The following is a 19810-nucleotide window of genomic DNA, read 5'->3' as shown; positions in this document are numbered from 1 at the left end:
TATATTCCATATTCTGTCATTGGCATTGTCCGAATTTTACCCTTGGAACGTGTTTTAACACCCACTAACACCCACTTTTTATCGAAATTACTCTTAAATATGATCATATGTGAATTGTTGTTAATGTTTTGAGAGGTACATGTTCTCAAACAATTAATAAACTCAATTTATCTCAGTTTTTAAGTAATTTGTTGGTCTCTTTTATTTTGAAAAATTCCAGATTTTCGTGACCCGGAAGTGTTTCTTTAATGTTGCTCACAAGACGCAGACCTCTGCCAGAAGTACACAACATACCTGTTGCTAGCACATGGCATCGGGAAAGAAGAGACTTTTGCCAAAAAATCTGTCCAGGATACGAGTTTTGCGTTGTTTACTGGGAATACGCTTGCGTAGTGTAAAAGACAAAATAAGACACTGGGGATAAAAGACATTAAGTGCCCCAAATTATCTGACGCCTGTCAAAAGAAATGGCATTGGATACGCATTCAATCCATGTCACACAAGATAAAGTTGTTACTTGATGTTACATAAGTTAAGTGATTATGAGTACATAAGAGTTTTTTTCTTACACAGTTCGTATCGTAAAGAGTACCTTACAGGTAAGAGCATTCAGTCACTTAACTGCAGAATATATTTTACTGCAAAACGTTTAGCAACGCTTGTGTATCTAGCTAGCTAAACCGGGTTGCTGTACGTCAACACAGCATTGCTCTACCTTGTTGCAAATGTTATTAAGGCTGCAAAAGGTCGGTGTTCGCTATGTAGTGAAAGTCAAAATATAATGACCTACAGTAGCCTATATATTTACATATTTGCCAGATTGTGGCGGTGGTCGAGACACGGCCTGTAAACTAAAATATTTCCATAACCCGTTTTTATAGCATGAACAGATTTTTAAAAGTTACTGTGAGTGGTGTTCATGTTGCCTGTGTTTAATGTGATTATTTAACTCCGGTCGGTTACACAGTCAATTTCAACAGATTTATTTGACCCTTTTGTCTGTTTCATTATTTCTCAGGTAATTGAGATGTCATTGGTGTACGTTCGATTGTTTGCCCGACACAGATTAGCGCTTGGTGTTCGGGGATATGCAACCCCCACCAGCGCCCCCAGATCTCGGGAACAAAAGGAGGACTTTCCTGTGTTTCAGTACGTAGGGAAGCAGAGAAAACCCAACCATAAGGTGTTCGTATGGGGATTTAGCTACACCGGAGCCCTGGGCATCCCCAGTTTTGTAGTTCCGGACAGTGGCAGGAAAAAACCTAGGAAGTACCAGCTTACTCCTTACCGTCTGGAGACAGAGCAGCAGGTAATGATTCCACGGATATATGCTTAACTGACACTAGACATTGTTATACAATTAGTTTTTCTTTTGTCTCATGGTGGTCTAGAGAAAATCTGGGTTTGCATTAAATAAGTTCAGATTCAGATCCGTATTCAGCTAATCAAGGTCATGATGAGCAGTTTATTAGAACAGTTTAATGTTTAAGGACTGAGCTGAAGCAACCCTCCAAACCCAGTTCTTAACGGTTGCAGGAGTTGATGTTAGCTATTGCCTGGTGTACAGTTGGGCATATAGGATGTGCTTTGTGGCTGCTCATCTAGGCAAATGAAATTGTAGAGAATTTTATGCCATGTTGTCTTGAAGACCATGTTAATTTGCATTGTCGTTAGTGTTGCACTTTTACATGTGAATTTCTGGTGCACAAAAAAAAAGCCAACCTTCACAACTTCACAGTTTGGCTAGTGAACCCTTTCTCCACAATGTTGCACCCACTCAAATGTGTTTTAAATGTTCTCCATTTAGGCCTGTAGAAATAAATGCCTATGAAGTGAAAACGTACATATGTAAAGAATGGGATACACACTACATTTCAATGTGATATAGTATTTTTTGTGGTTATAGTACAATTTGTTTGTTTATTTATATTTGTGTTTATTTAATTTTACTATAGTGCTGTATGTGAATTTATTCAAGCTTCACAGTTCCCTGGCCATACCAAAAAATGGCTTGCAGCCATTGAGTCCAAATAAGTATGGAGTTGTGTATTATTTCTGGCAAACCCGATAAGTATTTCAAGCTGTTCATTTCCTATCTTGTTGATTTATCACAATCACAAAGATCCTAGACAAACAGAAATACTGCTTGTTGGGCAGTGAGAGTGCAAATCCTTCAACAGCCGGTTAATGCATGGAGTAACGTGTGATGATGTTCTGTTATGGTGCAAACATTTGAAAATGTTTTTTGTGGTAAAATCTTTTAATTTTTATTGAAAAATGTACAGTTTTATAGTGGACATGCCGCCTTATATCCCCATGTATTATTGCATAATTGCCTGATCATGATTATTTGAGTCAGATTGCAATTATATTTCTGATATTATATTTCTGATATTTCTGATTTTTGCACAGTATTTTGAATCCAAAATTATATGTTTCCAATCTGAATAAGGGATTTTTATGCCAATGTTAGAAATGTCTAAGCAAATTCTGTCAGTTTCCATAAAAGCCAGAGTGAGTAATCAGGAGAATCGGGACCATTTGTTGGGCCGGTAACGAAGGTCAGGAAAAGCAATTTTATCATCGCAAATACTCAGTGGGCCACCGGCCAGCCAGGGTTACAGTATATTGAAAGAAACTGTTCCTGAGCCTGCTGGGGCAAACAGTTTGTGGCATGGATTTGAAAGGTCTCTGATGAACATTATTATTTAATAGACAAATACGTTTCAACCTCCTATTTGTCACATCAACTCTGATCGACAAAACAAAAAAAATACATGTTTTTTTGTTTGTTGTAAAATGTTTTTACTAATATTGTAAGTCGACTTTTGTCATTTCCATTCATATTTCCATATTAGATAATGCACACAAAAATACATGGATGGAAATATTTATTGTCCTATTGCATATTAATGTTTGAAACTAAAATGAATCGTCCTTGTACATTGACAATTAAAGGTGAATTTCCCACACCTGTGGCTTTAAAAAAAAATGCAGTTAGTGTCTATGTATGAATAGTCAATGAGTTTGTTAGCTCTCATGTGGATGCGCTGAGCAGACTAGATACTGAGCCAGGGGGAGCAGAAAAGAATGGTCAAAAGACCTGCATAACAAGGTAATGTAACTTTATAAAGATGGAAAAGTGTATAAAAAGATCTCAAAAGCTTTGCAAATGCCTGTCAGTACTGTTCAATCACTTATTAAAAGAGTGGAAAATTGGGGGATCTCTTGATTGCCAAGGTCAGGTAGACCAAGAAAGAGTTCAGCCAAAACTGGCAGAAGAATTTCTCAGGATACAAAGAAAAACCCACAGGTAACCTCAGGAGAAATACAGGCTGCTTTGGAAAAAGACAATGTGGTTGTTTCAAGGAGCACAATACGATGATGCTTTAACAAGAATTAGCTGCATGGTTGAGTTGCCAGGAAGAAGCCTTTACTGCACCAATGCCATAAGAAAGCCTGGTTACAATATGCCTGACAACACCTTGACACGCCTCACAGCTTCTGGCACACTGTAATTTGGAGTGACGAGACCAAAATACAGGTTTATGATCACAACTGTAAGCGCTATGTTTGGAGAGGGGTCAACAAGGCCTATAGTGAACAGAATACCATCCCCACTGTGAAGCAGTGGCTCACTGATGTTTTGGGGGTGTGTGAGCTCTAAAAACACAGGGAATCTTGTGAACATTGATGGCAAGATGAATGCAGCATGTTATCAGAAAATACTGGCAGACAATTTGCATTCTTCTGCAGGAAAGCTGCGCATGGGATGCTTTTGGACTTTCCAGCACGACAATGACCTAAGCACAAGGCCAAGTTGACCCTCCAGTGGTTACAGCAAAAAAAGGTCAAGGTTCTGGAGTGGCCATCACAGTCTCCCGACCTTAATATCATCGAGTCACTCTGGGGAGATCTCAAGCGTGTGGTTCATGCAAGACGACCAAAGACTTGCATGACCTGGAGGCGTTTTGCAGAGACCAATGGGCAGCTATACCACCTGCAAGAATTGTCTATTACGAAAGACTGCACGTTCTCATTGATGCTTAGGGGGGCAATATACAGTATAAAGAACTAAGGGTATGCTACTTGCAGAACAGGGGTCAGTTAATTTATTCTTTGTTGCCATGTTTTGTTTTATGGTTGTGCCATTCTGTTATGACCTACAGTTGAATGCAAAGCCCATAAGGAATAAGACTTGTGTTTTGCCTGCTCACTCATGTTTCCTTTACAGATGGTACACATATTACCAGTTTTTCAAGGGTCTTTTGAGCACAACTTTATATGCAAAATAGACAGCAATATAGATAAATATGCTGGTTATCAGGCTAGGTGCCACACTGCCCACCCAAGCCATATTCCTTTAACCACCTAAGGAACAAACGGTGTAGTTACACCTTTTTTACTATTGTGTCTGTGTAATAAATCTTTCATATAACCAAAACTTTGCCATATGCTTATGGTCTGATTAAAAATAAAGTTTAAGTTTTTGAGGTTGAGATAACCTACTCATACAAAAACAAAGTTGCTTTGGTCTCTCACTTGGACGGTTTAGGGTGTACAGTTTTAGCATTCATTTACATTAATTATGCAGATTTAAGCTAAATTCTATAGTCATAGTTTATGCATTTTAAGTTGAGCTTAACTTGTAAAACAAAGTTGATTTCGCAGTTGTAATTTGAGACACAAAACAAATAAAACAATGTTTGAGCTCGAGATACTGTTTAAGTGTCCTTTGGAAAATGGGTAATGATGTAGTTTAAAAAGTAGTTTTCTGTGTTGGAATGACAGAGGTGTAACCTTTTGTGAAATGTCAAGGAAGTTAGAGGTATGCGCTACTGGCATTTCAATGAGTGATGTCACTTTAATACATTGAATTAGTTGTTCCATTTGTTCTGTCATGGTGGTAGCAATGGTAACTGTTCTTGTGGTTAGCTGTTGTCAATGGTTTCAGAGAACTACTGGTTGGATTCCAGTGTGAGGCAGTCAACAAGTGGTGGAAACTGTTACATGAACAGTGTGGTTGTTATACCAGCACCTCATCCGTTGCATGACATTGTTCTTGCTTTTCCTCAGATCTCCTCTGCAGCTTGTGGGTATGGCTTCACCCTTCTCTCCTCTTCTACCAAGGACCTCACCAAGGTGTGGGGTATGGGCCTCAACAGTGACTCTCAGCTGGGCTTCCAACGCACCCAGCATGACCGCCGTAGGACATTCACTCTCTTATTATGACCAGTACTCTGCCCTCCAACTTTTTTAAGTATTCAACTGGGATTGTGTGCGCGTGTGTGTATTAGGGGTATAACGATACGCAAAGTCATGGTTCGGTACATACCGAAACTTTTAAGTCACATTCAGTAAGATTTTGGAACAGTGGAAAAATAAAACATGCTAAACTATTAGCTAGCAACCAGTAACCCAGAGCTAACATTAGCAAGACTAAGAATAATGTCGAGTTAGCACTTTTTGGAACTGCTTTAAATACAGTGGCAATGGGCAAACGTTTATAACTTTGGAATATATTAAAATAAATGTTATGTTTTGCATGTTTTTTTTCCACTTTACAGAAATCGTACTGAATGTGACTAAAAAGATTCGGTACCGTGACTTCTGCGTACCGTTACACCCCTGTGTGTATATGTACAGCTCTGAAAAAAATTAAGAGACCACTGCAAAATGATTAGTTCCTCTAGATTTACTATTCATAGGTATATGTTTGAGTAAAATGAACAGTTTTGTTTTATTCTATAAACTACTGACAACATTACTCCCAAATTCCAAATGAAAATATTGTCATTTAAACTATTTATTTGTAGAACATAACTGGTCAAAATAACCAGAAAAAGATGCATTGTTTTCAGATCTCAAATCATGCAAAGAAAACAAATTCATCTACATTTTTCAACAATAAAATACTAATGTTTTAACTTAGGAAGAGTTCAGAAATCAAAATTTGGTGGAATAACCCTGATTTTTAATCCGCTTTCCTGTGTCTTGGCATGCTCTCCACCAGTCTGTCACATTTTTGTTGGGTGACTTTATGCCACTCCTGGCATACAAATTCAAGTAACTTGTCTTTGTTTAATGGCTTGTGACCATCCATCTTCTTTAATGGTGTTCAGGTCTGGAGATTGGACTGGCCATGACAGGGTCTTGATCTGGTGGTCCTCCATCCACACATTGACTGACCTGGCTATGAGGCATGGAGCATTGTCCTGCTGGAAAAAACAATTGTCAGAGTTGGGGATCATTGTCAGAGCAGAAGGAAGCAGGTGTTCTTCCAGGATAACCTTGTAGTTGACTTGATTCATGCATCCCTCACAAAGACAAATCGTCCCGATTCCAGCCTTGCTGAAGGATCCCCAGATCATCACTGATTCTCCACCAAATTTCATAGTGGGTGTGAGACACCCAAATGATTGAACAGTTCTTACTGGCATTTGCAAGGCTTTGGATATCTTTCTATATCCCTTTCCATCTTTATAAAGTTACATTACCTTGTTACGCAGTCTTTTCTGCTCCCCATGGCTCAGTATCTAGCCTGCTCAGTGCATCCACATGAGAGCTAACAAACTCATTGACTATTTATACATAGACACTAACTGCAATTTTAAAAGCCACAGGTGTGGGAAAGTCACCATTAATTGCCATTTTTACCTGTGTGTCACCTTGTGTGTCTGTATCAAAACTTTTGACCAGGGCCATTTGGGTGATTTCTGTTTTCATTTTGATTTAAAAAGGAGCCAATCAAAAAAGATTCATATGATCACTGTCCTTAAATAAAAGACACTTTTTTTGCATGATCAGTCACATTTTCAAAATCAATGCCAAAATCACACAATATCTGCCAGGGTCTGCAAACTTATGAGCACAACTGTAACTTGAATATATTTTGGTATATAACACCCAAAATAACAAATCTCGTCTGTGTCCAATTATTTCCGGATCTAACTGCGTGTGTGTGTGATATGTACTTGAGTGTCTTCCAATTTGAGTGTCTGCCTTTCCAAAAAAAGGTTGTTTACCTCCGCTGCTTTAAAAGTGGCCATTCCTCAGCCTCACAACAAACCAAGTGGAAGGCAGAGACCGTCCAAGGGATGCCGTGTATAATCTATTGTGTTGTTATCTTTTTAGAGAAGAGCTATGACTATGTGCTAGAGCCTTCCCCGGTCCTCCTACCACTGTCAAGACCCCAGGAGACCAGGGTGGTGCAGGTGGCGTGTGGCCGGGCCCACTCCCTGGTGCTGACCGACTTAGAAGGAGGTAGGAGATGTTTGGTTTTCCTCGCTCGAAATGCCACTAAACTGTCACGAAATCTCATAATAACCTAATGTTATGAGCCACAGGCGATGTGTAGATATGACAAAATAAGCCCTTTTTGGGAAGCGCTGGGTCTTGGTCCAGCAGAATGAGGATACTGACAAGTGTGCACCATGGCCGTTGTCCGGAAATACATAAAACCGCTGGATTTTCAGACAGAGTATCACAGCACTGCATTGCAGCTGAAAAGTCGCATTATAATCATTGCTGTGAACATACTGTAGGTCCTGTCTTGTGCTCCATTTTCCACACTGTTGTTAATCTAACCTCTCAATCAACCACCTACATGTTTTATGTCTCTCTCCTCTCCTTTTTTTTGTACACTCCCACATTAGTGTTTAGTCTGGGGAACAATGCCTATGGCCAGTGTGGGAGAAAGATTGTTGAAGATGAGATCTACAGGTATGACACACAGAAACTGCTATGAATTGTTTACTCCCTCTGTTACCACATAAATGATTCATTTCGTCAGACTCAAAAGGTGCAAAATGCCAACTGCTTCTCTGCAGTCATGCAACCCAGTCCGGTGTGTGTTGAGTCATGCTAATGACTCCTACTGTCAAATCAATGCCGAGTGCAAATGTATTCACTCTCCACTCATTTCAGACTCCACTAATAGTCTTAGCGCTTGTTGAACAGCCGTCTAATTAAAAAGTGTTCCAGGGCCGTATGTAATCAAGCATCTCCAAGTAAGGATGCTGTTTTAGGAAACATATAACATTATAAATCACAATTAATATAATCTCTTGTGGACCAATTACCTAAATATAACTTTAAACATAGCATAAATTCCAGTGCTTCAGACAAATCATGATTTTCCCTTTGTTGGTGTTTTTATTAAAAGGTTTTGGGAAATGGGTTATGTTGCATCTAGCGATTGATTCTCTCTCTTCCCTCCATTGTAGTGCCAGTCACAAAATTCACAAGATGGAAGGCTTTGACAGCTCTGTGATTCAGGTGTGTTCAGTTTCTTCCGTGGGGCAGTGAAACCCCTCAGCCATCACTGAACCAACTTTGTCTGGTTGTTATTATGACAGAGGATGTGTTCTCATGACTGGTTGAATACAGTTTGGATTGGGGAAGATCCTGGATCTCTTCATAGGCTTAACTTCACCTCTAAGCAAAAAATGCACTGTGTGACTGAATGCTATTTGTGATTGAAGCCAATGGATGCCATGTCTGTCTTGTAGGTGGCATGTGGGCAGGACCACAGTCTGTTCCTGACTGAGAAGGGCCAGGTGTATGCCTGTGGCTGGGGGGCTGACGGACAGACAGGTTCGTTTCTACACGCATTCATTACTAGACTGTGTTGTTCTGACCAGCCTAATTTCTGTACATTGACTTTTAAGAGTTTGATAATACTATTATCGTAATAGGGAAACAAGTGCTTTCAAAGTAGTAACAAAAAATTGTGGTTGACATTAAGTATTTTATACCAATTATTTTTATTATTATTTTTTGCATATGGCACAAGCACCACTTTAGAGCAGACCATCTACAGAAACTGAGCAACTGGGCAAAGAGCCCAATTGTAACAAAATTGTACTGCCAGCATGGTAGAAACTGTCCATATGTCCACTTAAACCATACCAGGGTTCTTCAAAGTTACACTGAAAAGTGCCACAGAGAAACACATCACTGAAAACCAGTCACATCAAACGCATTTGGGAGTTTGCCATTGGGCGTATGGGAAAGTTAGAAATTATGTTGCATTAGGTTGGATTGCACCAAAAACGGTTTTGTGCCTGACACAAAACAAATATTGCTTATATTCCTGAGAACACCATCCCCATGGTAAAGCATGGTGGTGGCCGTGTCTTGTTATTGAGGTTGTTTTCATTGGCAAGCACAGGGAAACTTACAATTTGGATTGAGCCATATTTAAACAGTACAAAGGGAACATCTGCCCCAGTCTGCAAGAGGCGGAGGTTTATCTATCAGCAAGACAATGGTCTTAATCATAGCCAAGCCTATACTGGAATGGGCTGGAGTTTGATTATATTTATAATAGTCCTGAGCAACTCCTTTAGTATAAAATAATAGTCTTTCACAGTCGACCTCATGAAATTGAGCAAAAGTGAATGTAAAAAATAAACAAACAATTACTCATTTTCAGCTCAAGCATTAGGGGAGCTGTATACTTTTTTTCAACACTATCATTTCTCAAACACAAAACATTCAATTGAGTATTTATTTTTTCCCCTTCAAAACATAGGTTTCAAAACTTGCCATCCCTTTATAATATTTAAGATAAAATTAAAAGCAATACCACTGATTACAGTCCGGGCAAAAATATTTTCTTTTCAAAATGCTGGAATCGCAAATTTGGCAAGAAGAGGACATGCAAATTGCCCCCACACACGGTGAGGAAAATGGTGAGGGAGGCAAAGAAGAATCCAAGGATCACTGTTTCAGAATTGTATAGTCTAGTGGAATCTTGGGGTTATCGAGTTGCAATTAACTGTTAGATGCTGCCACCTTGTCAACAAGTTTTTGACAGGTGATGCATGAAATAACTTACTAACTTACTAAGCCCAACCCAAAAATTACAGCACCTGAACTTTGCCCAGCATTATTGGAGCTACAATTGCAACTGTGTGTTTCTGTCAGATGAGACAAAGATTTACTTTTTCTGCCATGCTCACCATGCATTGGCAAGTTTGGCAACAAAAAGGGACCACCATACAAGGAAAAACAACTGATACTCGCATTAAAATATGGTGACATCATTGATGCTTAAGGGCTGTTTTTCTACAACTGGTTTCACTGTGGTCTGACTGTAACAGATGAGTGGTCCCAGATCCTTCCAAAATTGTTCGCCAGCCTTGTCATACTTTACAGGATGAGTCTTTGTGCTGTTATCCACTCCAGGGGAGGCTTCACACAGTGAGGGAAAAAAGTATTTGATCCCCTGCTGATTTTGTACGTTTGCCCACTGACAAAGACATTATCAGTCTATAATTTTAATGGTAGTTTTATTTGAACTGTGAGAGACAGAAAACAGCAAAGAAATCCAGAAAAACACATAAGTATTCAATCCCTCTGCAAAACATGACTTAGTACTTGGTGGCAAAACCCTTGTTAATTTATTACTTTAATTGTGTATGACTTGCATTATATCATGTCTTTGAAAGTACCACAAGGCCACATCTACAATGAAGCTGCATACCCTGAATTCTTGTTACAGTTTTTACAGCCAATGGTGTTTTTATGATGTATTCATTCAGGGGGGTGAATACTTATCTAATCAAGTTATATAATATTTCTTATTATTTCTATATTTAAAAGTATACTTTTTCTATCAGTTTGCATACTTAATAGTTTGGACTAGTAGTCTCCTCATACTCGCAGTACTATCCCCCCAATCTTAACCAACCTGTGCAAGCTAGTCCTATTCTGGTCTCGTCTTGTCAACATTAGACACTAAATACTACACAGTGCTCTTTAAAGATGAAAGTCTTTCGGAACGAGACTGTGTTAAATTACTTGATTGTAAAATGTCATAATGATGATAGCATTTTCTCTAGAGGTGCAAGGTCAAGTCTTATACTTTACTGTTTAATAATTTACTGCAGGTTTGGGCCACCACAACATGTGTGACAGGCCGGTGGCTGTAGGAGGCGACCTTGCAGGGGTTAAGGTGCAGCAGGTGACCACCTATGGAGACTGCAGCCTGGCCGTATCCCAGGATGGCCAACTCTATGGCTGGGGCAACTCTGAGTACCTACAGCTGTCTTCAGTCACCGAGGCCACCCAGGTGAAGAGCCAACAGCAGTAATTACAAATATTGGCTTTTAATTGGATGTGGTTGCGAGGCTAGATTGTAGCTTTTCTAACTTAATGACTTAATGTTTTCCATCAACTAGCCAATGTTGGCTAGGTAGGTAAGTTATGCTAACCCGCCATCTAATCCTTGACACCCTGGGAACACTCACGGTTTCTGCTTAAAAATTGCAATTAGATTTTCGGCCAGATGACTAGTGTGAATATTTGTGGATTCTGCTCAAGTGGTTGAGCAGAATCTAACTGCTGAAGGTTGTTTTGAGGAATGTCTGTAAGGGCAGAGACAAACCGTTTCAAATGGGAGGAATGCCAGATTGATATGTGAAGGGGAATAGAATGGTGAATGCTCTGTAGCATTTACTGAATACGTTATATGAAACACCCACCAGCCCCCCCCCCCCCCCCCCCCCCCCCCCTCTCTGAAATGGGTGATTCATTCAGATTCCTAGGGGCCGTCAGCCTCCACAATCTCAGGTGGGAGAACAACATTGAAGTTATTGCCTAGAAGAACCACCAGTAGATAAACCACCTGCAGCAGTTTCAACCGTCTGTGTTGGGTAAACTGCCAGGCATTGTACTGGCAGACGGAAGGCAGCAGAGGTCAATCAGGACCAAGGAAAAACACACAATTTCAACAGTATATTTTCCTGTGCTTTGGACCCTCAGCAACCCTCCATCTGTCCCACAGAGATGAATTAGTCTATGCCTACCACATTGAAACACTTCAGAAATCCAAACTAAACATTTGCACTCTAATGCACCCAAATCTTTGCTCTTCTCTCTGGATCTACATATACAGGGACAATTAAGAGACCACTGCAAAATTATTTGTTTCTCTGGTTTACTATTCATAGTTATGCGTTTGAGTTGAGTTATGCGCTTTAAAAAAAATAAAAAATACTGACAACATTACTCCCAAATTCCAAATAAAGATATTGTCATTCAGAGTATTTATTTGTAGAAAATAACAACTGGTCAAAATAACCAAAGAAATATGCATTGTTTTCAGAGCTCAAATAATGCAAAGAAACATTGTCAGAGCAGAAGGAATACTTTCCTCGCTAAATTAGATTTGGTTCTGGTAATCACCTAATCAGTACCTCATTAAGTAAAATGAGGTGTGCCTGTGTTGGAATTTAACAGACACTGGAATGGAATGGCTGCTATATATGTAGAAATGCTGATTTAAGAGGAGTGGTCTCTTAATTTCTTCCAGAGCTGTATACTGTAAATTAATAAATATGTACATCTACTGTATGTTAATTATTAGAATATACTCATCCCCCTTACTCCATCCATCCATCCATCTTCTCCCGCTTATCCGGGGCCGGGTCGCGGGGGCAGCAGTCTAAGCAGGGATGCCCAGACTTCCCTCTCCCCAGACACTTCCTCTAGCTCTTCCGGGGGGACACCGAGGCGTTCCCAGGCCAGCCGGGAGACATAGTCCCTCCAGCGTGTCCTAGGTCTTCCCCGGGGTCTCTTCCCGGTGGGACGGGACCGGAACACCTTCCCAGGAAGGCGTTCCGGAGGCATCCGAAAAAGATGCCCAAGCCACCTCAGCTGACCCCTCTCGATGTGGAGGAGCAGCGGCTCTACTCTGAGCTCCTCCCGGGTGACCGAGCTTCTCACCCTATCTCTAAGGGATCGCCCGGCCACCCTGCGGAGAAAGCTCATTTCGGCCGCCTGTATCCGGGATCTTGTCCTTTCGGTCATGACCCAAAGCTCATGACCATAGGTGAGAGTAGGAACGTAGATTGACTGGTAAATCGAGAGCTTCGCCTTGCGGCTCAGCTCTTTCTTCACCACGACAGACCGATACATCGACTGCATTACTGCAGAAGCTGTACCGATCCGTCTGTCAATCTCCCGTTCCATCCTTCCCTCACTCGTGAACAAGACCCCTAGATACTTAAACTCCTCCACTTGAGGCAGGCACTCTCCACCAACCTGAAGTGGGCAAGCCACCCTTTTCCGACTGAGGACCATGGCCTCAGATTTGGAGGTACTGATTTTCATCCCCACCGCTTCACACTCGGCTGCAAACCGTCCCAGTGCATGCTGAAGGTCCTGGTTAGAAGGGGCCAACACGACAACATCATCTGCAAAGAGCAGAGACGAAATTGTGTGGTCCCCAAACCTGACACCCTCCGGCCCCTGGCTGCGCCTAGAAATTCTGTCCATAAAAATGAACAGAACCGGTGACAAAGGGCAGCCCTGCCGGAGTCCAACATGCACTGGGAACAAGTCTGACTTACTGCCGGCAATGCGGACCAAGCTCCTGCTTCGGTTGTACAGGGACCTGACAGCCCTTAGCAAAGGACCCAGGACCCCATATTCCCCAAGCACCCTCCACAAGATGCCGCGAGGGACACAGTCGAATGCTTTCTCCAAATCCACAAAACACATGTGGATTGGTTGGGCAAACTCCCATGAACCCTCCAACACCCCGTAGAGGGTATAGAGCTGGTCCAGTGTTCCACGGCCCGGACGAAAACCACACTGTTCCTCCTGAATCCGAGGTTCTACTATCGGCCGTATTCTCCTCTCCAGAACCCTGGCATAGACTTTCCCGGGGAGGCTGAGAAGTGTGATCCCCCTATAGTTGGAACACACCCTCCGGTCCCCCTTCTTAAAAAGAGGGACCACCACCCCGGTCTGCCATCCAAGAGGCACTGTCCCCGACCGCCACGCGATGTTGCACAGGCGTGTCAACCAAGACAGCCCCACAACATCCAGAGACTTGAGGTACTCAGGGCGGATCTCATCCACCCCCGGTGCCTTGCCACCGAGGAGTTTCTTGACCACCTCAGTGACTTCAGCCCGGGTGATGGACGAGTCCACCTCTGAGCCCTCATCCTCTGCTTCCTCAATGGAAGACGTGTCAGCGGGATTGAGGAGATCCTCGAAGTACTCCTTCCACCGCCCGACGACATCCTCAGTTGAGGTCAACAGCTGTCCACCTCTACTGTAAACAGCGTTGGTAGGGCACTGTTTCCCTCTCCTGAGGCGCCGGATGGTTTGCCAGAATCTCTTCGAGGCCAGCCGATAGTCCTTCTCCATGGCCTCACCGAACTCCTCCCAGGCCCGAGTTTTTGCCTCCACAACCACCCGGGCTGCAGCCCGCTTGGCCTGTCGGTACCCGTCAGCTGCCTCAGGAGTCCCACAAGCCAACCAGGCCTGATAGGACTCCTTCTTCAGCTTGACGGCATCCCTTACTTCCGGTGTCCACCACCGGGTTCGGGGATTGCCGCCTCGACAGGCACCGGAGACCTTACGGCCACAGCTCCGAGCGGCCGCTTCGACAATGGCGGTGGAGAACATGGTCCACTCGGACTCAATATCTCCAACCTCCCTCGGGATCCAGTCGAAACTCTGCCGGAGGTGGGAGTTAAAGATCTCTCTGACAGGAGACTCGGCCAGACGTTCCCAGCAGACCCTTACAGTACGCTTGGGCCTGCCGAGTCTGTCCAGCTTCCTCCCCCGCCATCGGATCCAACTCACCACCAGGTGGTGATCAGTTGACAGCTCCGCCCCTCTCTTCACCCGAGTGTCCAAGACATACGGCCGCAGGTCAGATGAGACGACAACAAAGTCGATCATCGACCTGCGGCCTAGGGTGTCCTGGTGCCACGTGCACTGATGGACACCCTTATGCTTGAACATGGTGTTCGTTATGGACAAACTGTGACTAGCACAGAAGTCCAATAATTGAACACCACTCGGGTTCAGATCCGGGGGGCCGTTCCTCCCAATCACGCCCCTCCAGGTGTCACTGTCGTTGCCCACGTGGGCGTTGAAGTCCCCCAGTAGAACAATAGAGTCCCCAGTCGGAGCACTTTCCAGCACCCCTCCCAGAGACTCCAAGAAGGTCGGGTACTCTGCACTGCCGTTCGGCCCGTAGGCACAAACAACAGTGAGAGACCTATCCCCGACCCGTAGGCGCAGGGAAACGACCCTCTCGTTCACCGGGGTAAACTCCAACACATGGCGGCAGAGCTGGGGAGCTATGAGCAAACCCACACCAGCCCGCCGCCTCTCACCATGGGCAACTCCAGAGTGGTGAAGAGTCCATCCTCTCTCAAGGAGTGTGGTTCCAGAGCCCAAGCCGTGTGTAGAGGTGATCCCGATTACCTCTAATCGGAACCTCTCAACCTCACGCACCAACTCAGGCTCCTTCCCCGCCAGCGAGGTGACATTCCACGTCCCCAGAGCCAGTTTCCGTGTCCAGAGATCGGGTTGTCTAGGCCCCTGCCTTCGACTGCCGCCCGATCCTCTTCGCACCGGCCCCTTATGGTCCCTCCTGTGGGTGGTGAGCCCACGGGAGGGCGGCCCCACGTCGCCCGTTCGGGCTGAGCCCGGCCGGGCCCCATGGGGGAAGGCCCGGCCACCAGGCGCTCGCATACGAGCCCCAACCCCGGGCCTGGCTCCAGGGTGGGGCCCCGGCTGCGCCATACCGGGCGACGTCACGGTACTCAAAATGTTTTTCTTCATTTAGGGGGTTTTGAACCGCTCTTAGTCTGACCCGTCGCCTAAGACCTGTTTGCCTTGGGAGACCCTACCAGGGGCATATAGCCCCAGACAACATAGCTCCTAGGGTCACTCGGGTACTCAAACCCCTCCACCACGTTAAGGTGGCAGTTCTTGGAGGGGCTTACTCATTGTTCCAAAATGTTTTTGTCAGCAATTATTGTGTAGATTTTATGTATCCTGTTCTTATGTGGTCTAACAAGCAGCTTGATAACACCAAGTAACATTATCTGCGTGTGTCAGTGTAAAGATAAAGGCAATTTCAGATATGTTCTAATGCAATTTTAGATGTGTCAATTCATCCAGACACTGACTCCATGTTCCCCCTCCCTTCAGATTAACTGCCCCCGACTCCTTCCTTTTGATGGAGTGGGCAAGGTTACCCAGGCAGCCAGTGGAGGTACCCAGGTGGCCATTCTGAATGGTAAGGACCAGGCCCTGTTCCCTTACAACAGAGCTAACTATTGCTTACTTACCACTCTGAGGACACTGGCAATGTGAACACTAAATGGTAAAAGTGCCAACGATTTGATAGGAAGGATCAGCGCATATTTCTAATACTAAGTCCTTTCAGATCTCTGAACATTGAGGGAAGTATCAGGCAAAATGCCCCAACCTTCGGGCACTACTAGCATCGCCGGACTGTGTTGCGTAGCATCCCATTCAGTAAACGTGCTTACCCTATGAAGGAAATGGACCCATCCTTTGAAAAGATGATGCAAATTTAAAAACACTGAATGCAATGTTTGTCTTTGCAGAGAGAGGAGAGGTGTTTGTTTGGGGCTATGGCATTCTTGGAAAGGGACCTAATCTCTCTGAATCCCAAACCCCTGAGCTGGTGCCTCTTACACTGTTCGGTCGTTCTGAGTTTAACCCTGGGTTGACTGTGAGCCGCATCCGCTGTGGTCTGAACCATTTCGCCGCCGTCACAGGTGGGTCCAGTCAGGATTTTCAGTGTGTGTGAGACATAACCGTAACTGAATGTTTTCATTTGGCCTAGTATAACCCCATTCCCAGTACACGCCGTGAAATGTTTGGATGAAATCAAATATGCAGAATGCCTTCCTGCCATAATGGCAACCAGACACAGTTGCTTGATGAAGCTTGTTGCCTTCCAGATCGTGGGGAGCTCTTTGTTTGGGGGAAAAATGTGAGAGGATGTCTTGGTATTGGAAAGAAAGAAGACCAGTACTTCCCATGGCGGGTGAGACACATGCTTCATTTACTTTATTTTTACATTTTAAATGTTATGAAAATGTGTTTAATTCAACTGACTTAGTGATGGTCAAGCTTAGTTTGTGTGGAATTACATTTTCAGACCTTAAAACTGATATAAGGCTGATACTATTTTCCCATACCATATGTTGAGTAAATCCTTAAAGAAAATGTACAGCTCTATGCTCTGGAGCCTTTGATTAAGTAAATTACACCATCTAACAATAAAAAAAAATGTGTGGGGAATAAGAGCCCTTTCCTGTACATTTTAGGCATAAGCAATTATGAAATAACACGTACTACCCAGGGACAGAAATTGTGTTATATAGTGTTATTTAGGGTTTGGTATCAAGAACCAAGTTGGAACCGGTTCCAGGAATCGTGGATTCGAAAAGAAAAGTGCATTTCGAATCTGTTTCGGTTCCTAACGTTTGCATTTCAGTCACGCGTTTACAGTCCATATAAGTTGCACTTATCTGTCGGCACCTGCTACACGGACAGAGGACCTGATGTCATGTAATTTCACGAAGTCTTTAAACAAAGCAAGCACGAGAGAACTGAGAAGCGACACTTTCTGTTTACAACCTGGACCATGGCTGACCGCTGCAAACGCTTGAAAGTTTGGCTTAGCTTCACACATTTGTTTAATGACACATCAAAATGTAAGTCCTGCAGTAAAAGTATTTGGTGCGAGTGGGGAAGCACTTCCAATATGATGAAGCATTTACTTCACGGCGTGAATTTGAAGGAATGCACCGTGTTCCATGTGTTGTGGTCTCCCAGTTCCAGCCACAATAACGTCCCAGATACAACGAACAGTAGCAACGTCTCACGCTCAGATACACAAAACACATTAGGGCTGTCAATCCTCCTTTATAATGCTATTCAAATTGCATTCCTTATTAGTTTTAATTTTGGAGTTATATTCGATTATTAATCCTCAAATTTAGCACATCAACATATTGTCACTTAGACATCAATAGCAACCACAGCGAACTAGCCAACGTGGAGGGTACTGACTGGTGGCAAGTAAACTGAGGATACTAACAACTTACATGGACACCACGCTAGCTAGTTTACTATATTATATATCATGATTATTATTATATATAACCTCCAAAATGGTCTGTGGGTAAATTTGTCATCAACCCAGCTTGCTTGTAATTTTTTTCTTTAATACTAGAAAGCCCGCTTATCACAGTAGCATCAACATACCTAAACATAATGTATTCCTCGACTCCATTTTCTCTGTTCTCTCTGCATTCTCTAAAACCGATGAGCTGACATATATTTTTAAATTATTTATTTAAATAGTTATGGTTTCTAATTGTTTTTGTTGATCATTCATTATAAGAAAGAATATTCCTTTTTTTGATGAATGAGTGGAAAAAGAAACCTTCCTGAATCTGTCACCGTTGACAGTTAACTGATTATAGCCTAAATGTGCAAAGGTTACTTCCTAAAATATGTTGTATTTCTTCTCTCCCCAAAATATTGGAATCAAAACCAGGATTCGATAAGAACCGGATCCAATAAGCGGAGTCGATGAAATTGAAATGTTATCCCTTCTTAGCATACGTGTTAAATGATGCACAATTAGTTAACCAGTCATGCCCCATCATACACTTGTGTATTTTCTGGTGTACTGTCTTCACTGTGTTCCAGGTGACTGTGCCAGGACGTGTAGTGGATGTAGCCTGCGGGGTGGACCACATGGTGGCACTGGTCAAGTCCGTCATCTGAGGATATCCAGCTGCCCTGCCCTCCCTTCCGGCCCCCCACCTCCCCTATAACTGAGGGTAATGCAGCCCTGTTTGGCCGTCCTATCTGCCTACCGCCCCCCTGGCCGGGACCCCAGAATCAGATGTTCTCCATGGGTAGTAGAGGACCTCTGGTCTCAGTAATCCAGTAACTGTGCACCGTTGTAAGCTGTGGTCAGCTCCCTGTCTCTCTAGCTAGAACGGCTGGTATGACATGGATACCAGGTTCACAAGCAACAGTCAAGAGCAGCGCTAATCTCTCTAGAGTATAGATCTGACACTGGGCATTGGGCACTTGTGTTGGATGATGTGGAATAGAACCTGTTGGCTTAACAATATGTTTGTTGTTGTTGAAGTGCTCAAATGAGATGGGGTTTGTTGGGCCTTCAAAGTAACGGCCATTTGGCATTTATCTTTGCTGTTTACTTTCATTTAGGTTATTACCAGTTGCGTTTACTTATTTGGCTAATTTGCCAAGTGTATTGTATATATGTTAATTGCTCTGATCCCGTCGATCTGAACTGAAGCCAGGATTCCATTTCATCAGATTTATGGCCATGCATGTGTAAAGTTACTGATCAGACATGAACTGATTTACATTTTCCTGTGTTAAGAGACTGGAATCTTGGTAAATGCAGAGTGTCAGGTTAATCAGAAAAGCGCAATCTAATGCTAAATCCATACAAATACAAGCCCTGATTCAAATAAATGTACATAATCCACCTGCTCCATTATTGCCTGCACCGGAAACAACAAGGGTATACACGCCAAAAACTGTCCAGGATAAGCCCAACGCATTTGTATGGGCTAAAGCAGGCCTGAACCTTGTCACAAGTGGGGCGAACACCTACCATTGTTTAAGGCGTAAACATTAGGATCTTTGGCTGTACTACTTACCGGACTTCTAAGGAAAATGAAAAGGTTAATGCCAAAGAGGCATTTATAATGCAGCTTATTCACCTATGTTTGTAAGGTGTAAGTCTAGTGTATTTTCCCAGGTTAAATAATACAGACCTATACAACACTTCACTGTGTCTTTTCTTCAGGCTGTTCTCAACGTTTCATGTTTGCAATTAAGAGGATATGGGGTAAAGGAACTGCCAATAGGTGTGACTGAATGTTCTGTTGCATGTCACAAGTATAGAATACAAGCTTTATTTTTAATACCAATGAAAAACCACAATGTTATTGCACTGCAAGACGCC

At 43.1% G+C, this 19810-nt stretch overlaps 1 protein-coding gene across 1 annotated transcript; it reads left to right on the top strand.

Annotated features, from left to right (window-relative positions):
* The first annotated feature begins 271 nt into the window (after positions 1-271).
* Positions 272-19632, top strand: rcc1l (RCC1 like). Its single transcript, XM_010870331.4, has 12 exons — positions 272-599; positions 1019-1309; positions 5077-5206; positions 7135-7263; positions 7656-7722; positions 8226-8277; positions 8511-8595; positions 10896-11077; positions 15967-16054; positions 16389-16562; positions 16749-16834; positions 18511-19632. Exons 2-12 carry the CDS (start codon positions 1028-1030, stop codon positions 18586-18588), a joined length of 1353 nt encoding a protein of 450 aa, XP_010868633.1. The 5' UTR covers positions 272-599; positions 1019-1027; the 3' UTR covers positions 18589-19632.
* The last annotated feature ends 178 nt before the right edge of the window (positions 19633-19810 follow it).

The sequence above is a fragment of the Esox lucius genome, chromosome 7, assembly GCF_011004845.1.
Source record: "Esox lucius isolate fEsoLuc1 chromosome 7, fEsoLuc1.pri, whole genome shotgun sequence".
In the NCBI taxonomy this organism is placed as follows: domain Eukaryota; kingdom Metazoa; phylum Chordata; class Actinopteri; order Esociformes; family Esocidae; genus Esox; species Esox lucius.
This window is presented reverse-complemented; position numbering and strand designations above follow the sequence as displayed.

Excerpts from the sequence above, each read along its gene's own strand:
- rcc1l (XM_010870331.4), top strand. The coding sequence starts at position 1,028 with ATGTCATTGGTGTACGTTCGATTGTTTGCCCGACACAGATTAGCGCTT. Across the intron at positions 7,723-8,225 it reads GTTGAAGATGAGATCTACAG|TGCCAGTCACAAAATTCACA; the intron begins GTATGACACACA and ends CCTCCATTGTAG. Across the intron at positions 11,078-15,966 it reads CAGTCACCGAGGCCACCCAG|ATTAACTGCCCCCGACTCCT; the intron begins GTGAAGAGCCAA and ends CCCTCCCTTCAG.